Below are 12,942 nucleotides of genomic sequence, written 5' to 3'. Positions count from 1 at the left end.
AAGCTTATATATATATATATATATATATATATATATATATATATATATATATATATATGTATATATATATATAAAAATCATAGACATTTTACAGATTTGAATGATGTATTGTTTTTATCTGTACGATCAATAAAGACAGTAATTTATGTTCGTGTCACCATTATGAGGGAAAAACCCACAAAACGCACCCCAGAGGGTAAATTGTGTAAAACATTTCGGATTTGGTGTTTGATTTCAGACTTTGTGCAAAAATAAAACAAAAGTTTACTGATTACAAATATTTTTCAGTGGAGTTTATTTATTTATTTTATATCTAAGTAAAGAAGGGACGTCGTGAATAAGTGTATGTTTTCTTTTATATTTATTTATTTATGTATGTATTTATACTTTTTATAAAAATGGTAAAAACAGAAATGCGTGCTGAATTGACAGCGTGTTAATAACATTTAGTGCCGTTTACAATTATTTTAATTTTGACAGCCACATGTATATATATATATATATATATATATATATATATATATATATATATATATATATATATATATATATATATATATATATTACAAATTAAAAAGGTTGTTACCGAATGAATGAATCCAGGCTGAAGATCCACATATAGAACACAAGCAGAGAAAAGATGATGATGATCATGAATGTGTCTGTTCTCAGTCATGTTTACATCACTGACTCCCTCTGTCTCATCCACGTTAAACCCAAAATTCTTACTGTCTTCTGCCCTGCTGATTCTTTGCTTCGTAAATAGTGAGAGTCAGGACTTTATACACCAGCGGATTGAAAAAGACGTGCAGTAACAGGAAATCAGTTGTTCGGCTGAAATCGGCACGCAGTGAAAATAAAAAAATATATATTTCACCAAATCACTGGAGTAAAACTAAAGTAACGAGTCGGTTTTGAAAATTTAAGAAGTAAAAAGTACTTATATTTGTGTAAAAATTTAATGAGTAAAAGTAAAAAGTTGTCTGAAAAATAAATAGTGGAGTAAAGTACTGATACCAGAATAATTTACTTAAGTACAGTAACGAAGTATTTGTACTCCGTTACTTCCCTCCTCTGCAGCCAATTAACATGCAAACTGTTGAAACACTTCATAGAAACAGAATGTAGAATTACTGAAAGCATTTTAAATGGGATTTAAATACTCAGTACAGAGGGTAGCATGAGCTTTTCTGTAGCTATTATTGCTTTTATGTTTAGGCACAGGACCAAATATCAGTTTATTTTATCTTTCTATAATGAGCTGGAATAAATCATGAATGCTGTGGTGACTCCCGTGTGTAATGCTGCATGATGGCACTGCTGGAGGATTACACCAATGGAAGATTAAGGAGAGAAAGAGTCTCCAGGGACCATGAAGATTATGATGACTGACTAATAAGCTGATTTAGATTCCTACAGCTGTGCTCCTGGATCTATGTGCTGAATTGGGTCCAGTACTACAGAGGGCAACACGCCAGATCCATGCCATCCCCGTCCAAATACAGGTTTTCACCACTCTGGGGTTAATGACAACAGGTTGTTTCTAGTGGGAAATGGCAGACAGGGAAAGACTTTATATAAATATTATATATAATTAACTTTTTCAGACCTTCTTTGGATATAATATAATTCTATTAAATGTCATGCTATAGGTCTGGTATCTGCCCCTGAGTGTCATAATGCCTGTCATTTTGGATGTTATTATTAAGGTGGGTAGTCGATACACCAGATAACTGGCTGTATGGTGCATTTAAGTGCATTTTAAGTGAATTTATGAACCACATCTGGTTTGAAAAGACACCTGTCCAAATACTTTTGACCACACAATGTGTATCAGCTGAAAAGCAGCAGCTTCGGATCAGTCGCATTTCCACTAGGATTCAACTATGAAATATTACTTTTTATTATATGAAATATTTTATATTATTTATTTGATTTTATTTGTTTGGACTTTTCCTTCCTCAGCATCACTTGGATTTTCCTCCTGTAGCTCCGAGAGACGCCGTGTTCCAGGTGGAGGATGAAGACCCTCTGCCGGGATGAAGTGAACTGTACGACCCATGGAACGGTGAGTTTCTGAGCTTTATGGATTTTATTCTCTTTAAAACACAGAGTTTATCATTTATTATAATTATAATTATTATTATTGAGAAACAATAAAATCCCATAAAATCCCCAAACAAATCAAGAGAAGAGAAAAGATCAATAGGAAGAAGATGAAGAGAAGATGTGACAGGACCAACACTGGTCCTTAATGATGTGAACATCTATGTATTCATTCCTATTTAATCCCCATTTATATTTGTGAATCGAATTAATTTGTGTGAATCTCCGTTTATTTGTAAACCGGAATCTGTGAACAAATACAAATGGAGAATAATGATAGAAGAGAATGAAGAGTGATAGATGATGAAGTCATGTCTCTCATGAAGCTCAACCGCTAAAGATCAGGCACAGTGGGAGATTACCAATCAGATTTCACTTCTTGACAATGTCTGAGCCAATGATGTTTGCAGATTTAGAACTCGAGCCCGTTGGCCCCGCCCACTGCTTTGTGATCTGCGTTTGTACTTATGCAGTTCTTTCACGCGCTCCGGTCGGAAGTTAATGTTTTGCCGCGTGAGTTTTTCTCCACTTTCCGCGCGTGCACATCGACGTTCCTTTGGCCGTTATAAATCTATCGCGCGCAATCTTCAACCTCGTTTTTGTCCCGGGTTTTGCGGATTTTTAACCAAAGGTGAGAAACGTACAGTGAAATGTAGCAGCTGAGCTGCTCGGGGAACAGCTAGTGGACATTTTGGAGTCATGAACCTCTGCATTTTTCTTCCAGTGTCCTGATTCTTTACACCTCTGATCATGAAATCAGCGTCCAGACGGAGATCTTTAATTCAATTCAATTCAATTCATTTTTATTTGTATAGCGCTTTTAACAATGAACATTGTCTCAAAGCAGCTTTACACAGATAATGTGGTGATTAAACATAAATATGTTCTTTGTAAGTATGTTTGTCCCTGATGAGCAACTGTGGCAAGGAAAAACTCCCCGAGATGAAGGAAGAAACCTTGAGAGGAACCAGACTCAAGAGGGAACCCATCCTCATCTGGGTTGCACCAAATGTCCATTTGAAGCAGATATACAATGTTGTGGGGTACAGTGATGATGATCAGAAGCAAACTGCACTCCCGAGTCAGTGCAGCAGACCGCCGACACCAACTACAGTCCAATCCGTCCTCAAAGCACCCGTTCTACTCCGAATTAAGAGACCGTCCGAGCTGCACAGAAGTGTGAAGATCCAAGGAGGAGAGGGGCAGGAACACTGGTCACTGGAGCCTCAGGAGCATGTTTAACTCGACCGAAAGAGAGAGAGAGAGAGAGAGAGAGAGAGAGAGAGAGAGAGGGTGACGGAAGAGAAGGATATGGATTATTAAGTGTAACTATTGGTGTACAGTTAATGTCACTGTGCAGTTTGGACTCCGCAAGACTCGCTATGGCAGCATAACTAAAAGGGAGAACCAGAAGGTAACACAGACATGAGGGATCTCTGGGATAAGAGACGACCCACCACACCACCGTCAACAAACCTGAGTGAACGTGTGAATGTGAGGGACGACAGCATACAAATATACCAGTTCACCAAACACTCTATATCCATGTTCCCTCCAGATCTGTGCCTTTACCTAAGAGAAATCTACTGATAAAAGGCTTGACTAAATAAATACGTTTTCAACCTCGACTTGAACACTGAGACTGTGTCTGAGTCCCGAACACTGATTGGAAGGCTGTTCCATAACTGTGGGGCTTTATAAGAGAAAGATCTGCCCCCTGCTGTAGTCTTCATTATTTGAGGAACCAACAGATAGCCAGCACCTTTTGATCTAAGTAGGCGTGGAGGATCATACTGGTACAGAAGTTCACTCAGATACTGCGGTGCGAGACCATTGAGTGCTTTATACGTCAGTAGTAATATTTTATAGTCAATGCGAGATTTGATTGGGAGCCAGTGTAGACTGATTAAAACGGGTGATGTGGTCATATTTCCTAGATCTAGTGAGGACCCTTGCTGCTGCATTCTGGATTAACTGAAGCTTATTGATGCACTTACTCGCACACCCAGACAGTAAAGCGTTACAGTAGTCTAATCTAGAAGTAACAAAAGCATGAACCAGTTTTTCTGCATCCTGTAACGACATCATATTTCTAATCTTAGCAATATTTCTAAGGTGAAAGAAGGCGATTCTGGTGATATTATTCACGTGAGACTCAAAGGAAAGACTCGGGTCAATAATCACACCAAGGTCTTTGACAGCCGACATGCTGAAACAGAAACACCATCCAGAGATGCTACGTAATCGGAAAGTTTACTTCTAGCTGCATGTGGTCCTAGTAAAAGTACTTCCGTCTTATCTGAGTTGAGCAGAAGAAAGTTATTAAGCATCCACTGTCTAATGTCCTTTACACACTTCTCAACATTGTTAAGCTGATCTCTCTCATCTGGCTTTGCTGAAATATACAGCTGTGTGTCATCAGCATAGCAATGGAAGCGAATCCCATGTTTATGAATAATTTCACCAAGAGGCAGCATATATAAAGAGAAAAGCAGTGGGCCTAAGACAGATCCTTGAGGAACACCAAACTTTACCTCATAGAGCGTGGAGAACTCACCATTTACATCCACAAACTGATAGCGATCAGTCAAATAAGACCTGAGCCAAGAGAGAGCTGTTCCCTTTATTCCTACAACATTCTCAAGTCTAGCAAGCAGTATAGTGTGATCAATGGTGTCAAAAGCTGCACTAAGGTCGAGCAAAACAAGTAAGGAGACAAAACCCTGATCAGAGGCCAATAACAGGTCATTTACCACCTTAACTAGCGCCGTCTCTGTGCTATGATGAGGCCGAAATCCTGACTGATACATTTCAAAATGTTATTCATAAGCAGATGTGAGCATAACTGCTGTGCTACAACCTTTTCTAAAATTTTGGATATAAAGGGGAGATTTGATATCGGTCTGTAGTTGGACAACTGACATGGGTCAAGGTCAGGTTTCTTAATAAGGGGGTGGATAACTGCCAGTTTGAAGGATTTCGGTACATAACCAGTGCTAATGGAAGAGTTAATTATTTTTAAAACAGGTTTGATTACCTCTGGAGCTATCTGTTTAAAGAAACTAGTAGGCAAGGGATCGAGAATACAGGTTGATGATTTTGATGAGGAGATTAATGAAATTAAGTCACTCTCATGAATAGTAGTGAAGCTTTGTAATTGATTGTCTGCTATAATGACACTGCTGTCTACAGGGTTACTTGTAAAATAATTTGGATTTATATTAACCGTCTGGATTTCTTGCCTGATGTTTTCAATTTTATTATTAAAAAAGTTCATGAAATCATTACTACCTATTGATGGTGTGCATGTTAGCGCAGTGCTTTTATTCCCTGTTAATTTTGCTACCGTGCTGAATAAAAATCTAGGATTATGCTTGTTATTTTCTATGAGGGTGGAGAAATATGCTGATCTGGCAGCACTAAGAGATTTTCTATAATTTAGGAGGCTCTCCTTCCATGCTATTTGAAATACTGTTAATTTTGTTTGACGCCATTTACGCTCTAGTTTTCGAGTGGTCTGTTTTAAGGTGCGTATGATCATTATACCACTGTGCTAATTTTTTCTCCTGATCATTTTGGTCTTAAGGGAGCTACATCATCTAGAGTGTAACGTAACGTTGTTTCTAGATGTTCAGTGGCCCAGTCGAGCTCTGCGGGTCTGACGGAGATCTATCTAATATCGTAATATCGGAAGATAATTAATAAAACGCGCTGCTGTAGCTGGCGTGAAAGTACGCTTAACACGGTAACGTGGTGAGGTAGAAATCGATGACTAAGGCAAATTTTAAACGAGATTAGATAATGGTCTGAAATAGCTTCAGACTGTGGAATTATGACTAAGTTTTTTATTTTTAATCCAAATGTTAACAACAAGTCGAGAGTGTGTCCACCACTATGAGTGGGTCCTATAACATTCTGATTAATTCCGACTGAATCTAGAATGGACACAACTGCTGCTCTTAAGGAGTCTTCCTGATTATCAAAATGAATATTAAAGTCTCCAACAATTAATGCTTTGTCTAAAGAAGTAGCTAGATTTGTAATGAAATCTGCAAATTCTATCAGAAAATCAGAGTAGGGCCCTGGGGTCTATAAATAATAATTAGTGGAATTAACTGACTTGACCTGCTTTCAGACACTGAATATTTTATGTTGGTGTAGAGAACTTCAAATGTTTTACATTTGTGTTTAGTCTTTTGTGTGACGTTTAGATTATTATTATAAATAGCTGCTACTCCGCCTCCTCTGCCATTTAGACGGGGTTGGTGTATGTAACTATACCCAGGAGGACTCGCCTCATTTAATGCTACATATTCATTCGATTTAATCCACGTTTCTGTCAAACACATTATATTAAACTCCTGGTCGGTAATAATTTCGTTTATAGTAAGCGCTTTTGGCATGAGAGATCTAATATTCAACAATCCTATTTTTAGATCAGAGGTGCTGGCTGTGCGTTCAGTCCTATTTAATTTAATGTTAATCAGGTTACTTAAACAGACTTTCTGATAGTTCCTATATTTTGGTTTTGCTCGGGGGACAGACACAGTCTCAATATGGTGGATCCTGAGTGACGACTCTGTGCAGCTAGCAGACGGTCGGTTTAGCCTGTCTGTCTGCTCCCTGGCCTTGGCTCTAGACAGTCACTTGTTAACTAGTGCTGTTCTGAGACTATGACCTATACTACAAGAAATGAGAGCAGCACCTTCCCGGGTGGGATGGACACCGTCCCGCCCTAACAGGCCAGCCTTGCCCTCAAAAATGCTCCAATTATTAATGAAGCCCACATTGTTTTTGGAGCACCACTCGGACATCCAGCAGTTCAGCGACCATAACCTGCTGTAGGCTACCTCTGACTGTCGAAGGCGTATATCATTAGCTCCTGTGTGAAAAACTATCTTAGAGAACCTGTGCTTTCCTAAGAATCTAAGCTGACCTGCTATGTCCGCGCCTGGCTCCCGGTATACACATAACCTGTGCTGCTGGTGCCCCTAAAGGTCTAGCTAGTTTCACGTGCCTCAGAATGGAGTCTCCTAAAACCAGAGCTCTTTCAGGTTTCTCAGCGGGTGCTTCACTGAGGAGAGCAAACCTGTTGGACACGTGAAGCGGAGAGGAATGGTGCTCCCGTGGGCGAGCCTTAGCGTTAGCTTTGGCTTTGCAGTATGCCGCCGAGTCGTCACCCATTCGCCCGCTGCGAGGGCTCTAATGCCGGAGTCGGGGAATAGTACCTTCACCTAGGGCATCCAGACTTTCCCTGCAGAACTTGGACTGCTCTCACACTCACTACTTCTCTCTAGACTCTGGATGCGCTCCTCTAATGCTAAGATCTTCTCCGTCAAAGAGCAAACTAGCTTACACTTCTCACAGATAAAATTATCGCTAACAACGGAGAAAGACTGACTAAACATGTCACACTTCACACACTGAGTGAACTGGATGTTCGCCATAATAGAGAAATTACGTACCTTAATGTGATTACTGTAGTGTTTGTTTGTAGTTCTGGTGAATATCCTTCACTCACTGCTTTCAAACCCTCAGACAGGGAAAAAAGCGCTCTTCCGACAGCAAAAATAGTCGAGACGGAGAACCTCCACACACTCCTGCTGCTGCTGCTGGATCAAAGGTACAATTTATTCATGTCTCAACTTTCAGTGTGGTTTGCAGGGAAAAGACACATGATTATGTATTTTAAAATTAAATAAATAAAAAAAAAACCCTCAATTTTAAGTGTATCACAATAAACTACTGTTTTTTATTTATTTAAAAAATCATTTTACGAGGAAATTTCTCCCCAAATCTTTAATCAATTAGCCTATTTGATCTGTTCTTCAGCTTTTTACTCAGTTGATAAAGTAAACAATTTTTGATACCAACAGCTTTTTACACATGCAACCAGTTACACCTTTATACAGGCCATCAGTTGGGACTGAAGCAGCTGATTTACAATGACAATAGGTAGGATTGCTTTCTAATTACTGATTGATATCTACTGCTGTCTTGGCTTTTCATTTCTTTTTGCACCTCCCTGTCTTTGTGTTCAATACTGTTTCTTGTGTGTGTTGTTTCACAACATTACACAACTTCATTTATGGACATGTATGGTTTGATTCCTTTGTATGTGTGGATTGCATGGGTTGTTACCAACATCTGATAAAGATTTCATGTCACTAGCACCTTTTGAAATATATTTACTGAGAAAAATGTTGACATGTTCAATACTTAATACGCTGTATGTATGCATGTATGTATGTATGTATGTATGTATGTATGTGTGTGTACACTGGCATGTAGGGGAGATAGATGTTGGAGAATGGAGTGCTGCTGGTGATGGAGAAATAGGTGAATTAACGTTAGCACTAGCAGAGCTGTTCAGCTCCTTGCTACTTTAGATTAATGGCTTCTGATCATGAATTCTCCTGTCCATTGAAATGTCCGGCCATCAGTATGCATGCGGTATGAATGCAGTCTGTATAAATAACATAGTCTGAATTGCTGTACATTTAATATGAATGCAGTCTGTATGAATAGCCAAACATGTATAACAATAGTCTGAGTGGCCTCCGGAGTCTAGCAGGGGGAGGGAGGAAAGGACCTGCGTTAAAAAAGATGTGCAGTAAAACCCAGAGTGGGTTTTCTTTTACATTCGGCTTCTTCCATTAGGGGTCGCCACAGCGGATCATCTGTCTCCATACCCCCTGCCCTCTACATCTGCCTCTTTCCATCCTCAGCATTCTCTTACCAATATACCCCATGCCCATGAAACCATACTGCTGCTCACAGATGGTCACCTCTTCTCTCAGCCTGGCTTCCACTACTCATTCCCATAACTTCATGATGTGATTGATCAACTTAATTCCCCTGTAGTTACTGCAAGTCTGCACATCTCCCTTATTCTTAAAGATCAGTACCAGGACACTCCTTCTCCATTCCTCAGGCATCTTCTCACCATCCACTATTATACGTCACTCTATGATCCTCCTTTTTCTTAAAATGCGTGTTCACCACTGCCATTTTCTTCTTTTTAGCAAAAATCTACCACCATCTGCCCTTCCACATTCCTCTGCTTAATTCCATACCTACCATCACCTCCTCATCACCTCTGTTCCCTCCACCTCAAGCCCTTTAAAGTCTGCCCCAATCACCAATCATTGATTTCTAGGTTCACCATTTACCACTTCATCTAACTCACTCAATTTTTCCTTCTGCTCCATCTCACATCTATTTATTATCTCCCCTTCAATTTCCAGCTTCACCTTCATCACCCTATCAGAAACTCTCTTCACCTCCACTACACTCTTACTGTCCTCTTCCTTCAGAATCACCCCTACACCATTTCTCTTTCCATCCACACCATGATAGAACAGTTTAAACACCTCCAATGTTCCTGGTCTTACTCCCTTTCCATTTGGTCTCCTAAACACACAACATATCTACCTTCCTCCTCTTCATCATATCGGCTCCCTCTCTCCCTTTAACAGTCATAGTACCAACATTTAAAGTACCAACCCGAATCTCCACTGTCCTTCACTTCTTTTTCTGCTGCCTTTGTAGACATCTTCCTCCTCTCCTTCTCCTCCTTTGGCCAACCGTAGTCCAATTTCCACCGGTACCCTGTTGGCTAACGATACCTGTGGTGGTCGTTGGTAACCCGGGCCTCGACCGACCTGCACTAAGAGTGCACTGACTTGTGCAACACTAATGGCTGGGTCAGAGTATCTTCTTTCCAAATATATCTAAATTGTGTATGTAGAACACTTTGGTCAGGAACTGTTCACATTTACATTTAGGTAGGTGATTTTCAGCTGAGAGTCTGAAAGCGAAGGTACATGCTAACAAGTTGATTGAAAATGCCCTCATAGGCCATTAGGTGGAAGTAGGTTACTGCTTTTGACAGCCACAGATAATTGCAACCTGCAGTCATCATCAATGTATTGTTGTCCCAACCACAGGGATTTTCACACATCATTTGGAAGACAGCATGCAGATCAGCTCAGTAGGTACTGATTGTTTGCACCAGTCCAGATTTTGAGCTTTGTCCAATGAGAGCTACTATTAGCAAATGTTCTGAATCAGAAATGTATTTTGCTAAATCCAAAATCACCCAAACATTGCTTGAACATAGTTTCAGGTAGCTTTGTGATCGTGGACTGAATCCTGTTAAGCTCTGATGTCATCACAGAAGCCCAACAGGTCCTGGAATTAAAAATAAGATGATATAATGCTGCCTGGTCTGGTACTGGGAAAACTCCTCCACCTTGAAGACATAAATATCGGGGATTTTGGAAGATTTTATACAAGTACAGTCGAACCCACTTATCTTGACCTCGGTTAACTCGACAACCCTATTAAGTCGACGTTTTTGAAGTGGCAGCACACGGGAGAACATGGGATAAGCAGCAAAAGCATAGAATGACCAACGGCAGGATCGGGGGAATCCGCGATGCGCTTTGAGTGGAAAAGAGCAGCCGTTGAGAGAGTGCCGGTGGGAAGGCACGTACCGGGATACGCATGAGCGATAACGATGACCGCCGTGAACCAACATATACCAACAATAACGGACGGTGAGAGTGTGGAAGTTTAAATAGGAGCTGGTGATGAGTGATAAACGAGCACCATATGTGCGCGATTGAAGCCAGGAGCTTCAGAGAAAGCGGCCGCGAAAGCACCTGACACGCCGAAGAGGGCGTGGCAGGTGGATTCCTGACAGATAAACATGTACTGTATGTATTTTTATAGCATGCCTTCATTAAACAAATCGCGGCAACGCTGTTGTGTAAAAAAACCCTCCAAAACACGTGCATGTACATTCTCATTTATTAACGCACATCATGTACATAAAGAAATTTCAAGCACGTTAATATATTGCCGCCATATTGATTTTCGTTTATCTCGATCATCGGTTATCTCGATGTTTTTGGCAACCCCATAGGACATCGACATAACCGGGTTCCACTGTATTAAATAGTTGAAGGTTTTCTAAAAGGCCTCAAAATACCTTTTATTTAACTTGTTACAGTATATTGAATCATTTTATATTGTTTTCCAGATGCACCACTGCTCAGATTGTTTGAAGAGTTTTACTAAGATTGCTGTTCTAAAAAGACACCAACGTATCCACACAGGAGAGAAACTGAATCACTGTGATCAGTGTGAGAAGAGTTTTACTCATCAGAGTAGTCTCAAAAGACACCAGCATATCCACACAGGAGAGAAGCCATATCAGTGTGAACAGTGTGGGAAGAGTTTTACTCACCAGCGTCATTTGCTTAGACACGAGCATATCCACACAGGAGAGAAGCCGTACCACTGTAAACAGTGTGGGATAAGTTTTACTCAGCAGGGTCATCTCAGATTACATCAGCGTATCCACACAGGAGAGAAGCCGTATCACTGTGAACATTGTGGCAAGAGTTTTAATCGTCAGAGTAGTGTCAAAAGACACCAGGATATCCATACAGGAGAGAAGCCGTATCACTGTAAACAGTGTGGGAAGAGTTTTACTCAGCAGGGTCATCTCAGATTACACCAGCGTATCCACACAGGAGAGAAGCCTTATCACTGTGAACAGTGTGGGAAGAGTTTCACTCAACAGAGTACTCTCGAATCGCACCAGCGTATCCACACAGGAGAGAAGCCGTATCACTGTAAACAGTGTGGGAAGAGTTTTAGTGCTCAGAGTCCCCTCCTCAGCCACAAGCAGAGTCATACAGGACAGAAGCTGTACCTCTGTGGAAAGTGTGGACGGAGCTATGTCATCAAAACTCATTAAGGAGCCACAAGTGCTCTAACATACAACCATAAACTCCTGATGTTAATTTGTGAAACAAATCATCTTAAATTTCTTATTTGAAGGGATGTAAAGGGAAATTGTACTGTAAATATCGGAGGAACTTTAAATTGTAATGTTAATTTTAATTAGCTCTAACAAACTGGACACCTTTCCAGTATGAGGCTACCTGAGCAACTCACCCATATTTGCTTTCTGAACATTATCTAATGGAACGGCTTCCAATCCATTGTCCCCTGAGCCCAGTGTTACTGATTTACTGCAAACTTGAGCTTGATCACAGCAAGATCAGGGAATAGATTTTTGTTGTATATGTCTGGACCTATAAGAATTAAAGTGCAGAAAAATCTCACCCTAAGTCTTTTTTAAATCTAAAATGTTAAATGTATAAACCTTTAGGTATTTTGCACCAACGTTCATTTTTTGTGTTTCTTTAACTTCAAATAAGTTTATTAGTCAACTGTAAGGTTTGGTTGAGGAGTGGTAATGGTATGGGGCTGTACTTTACGGGTAAGACTCAGCCCTTGACTTAAAGTGTAGGGAAATGTTAATTACTTTAGCATACCAAATCATTTTGGACAATGCTATGCTTCTAATATTGTGGGAATAGTTTGGAGACGGCCCTTTATTAATCCAGCATGACCATGCCACAGTGCACAAACTGAGGTTCATAAAGACATGGTTGGATGAGTTTGGTGACTGACCTGCACAGAGCTCTAATCTCGACTTCACGGAACACCTTTGAGATTAAGGTGAATGTTAAAACTTGATTATTCTAAATGTACTGTATGAGTCTCTGTGTCATTAAAAACGTCTTCAGGAACATTTTTTTGTGATTATTTTATGAACAGTTCACTTATTTTTCTCTTGCTATTGTTTGTTAACTTATACTTGATTTTTTCAAAGGAAGAACATAGAAATGCTGGTGATAGAAACAATGATTTGATTCTATATCATAGATGATTATGAAGTATCAACAAATCATCATTGTTATTTACTAAATTAAATTTCAGTAATTACCAAAATTCTATTATACAGAAAGAATAAAA

The 12,942-nt window shown here is 39.8% G+C and overlaps 1 protein-coding gene and 1 pseudogene across 3 annotated transcripts; one reads left to right on the top strand and one right to left on the bottom strand.

Annotated features, from left to right (window-relative positions):
• Positions 1–12,942, bottom strand: part of LOC124402553 — a 311,654-nt pseudogene that overhangs the window by 159,369 nt on the left and 139,343 nt on the right.
• Positions 2,568–12,186, top strand: LOC124402556 (zinc finger protein 239-like). Of its 3 annotated transcripts, XM_046875667.1 has the most exons (4): positions 2,568–2,737; positions 2,831–2,886; positions 7,688–7,729; positions 11,153–12,186. In XM_046875667.1, exons 2-4 carry the CDS (start codon positions 2,857–2,859, stop codon positions 11,873–11,875), a joined length of 795 nt encoding a protein of 264 aa, XP_046731623.1. In that variant the 5' UTR covers positions 2,568–2,737; positions 2,831–2,856; the 3' UTR covers positions 11,876–12,186. The 3 variants fall into 3 exon arrangements, with proteins under 3 accessions (XP_046731623.1, XP_046731624.1, XP_046731626.1); XM_046875668.1 differs by lacking the exons at positions 2,568–2,737; positions 2,831–2,886 and adding an exon at positions 7,983–8,061 and having other exon boundaries at positions 7,686–7,729; XM_046875670.1 differs by lacking the exons at positions 2,568–2,737; positions 2,831–2,886; positions 7,688–7,729 and adding an exon at positions 10,622–10,667.

Source organism: Silurus meridionalis, chromosome 19 (assembly GCF_014805685.1).
Source record: "Silurus meridionalis isolate SWU-2019-XX chromosome 19, ASM1480568v1, whole genome shotgun sequence".
In the NCBI taxonomy this organism is placed as follows: Eukaryota; Metazoa; Chordata; class Actinopteri; order Siluriformes; family Siluridae; genus Silurus; species Silurus meridionalis.
The sequence above is the reverse complement of the archived record's forward strand: the minus strand, read 5'-3'. Positions and strand labels throughout refer to the sequence as shown.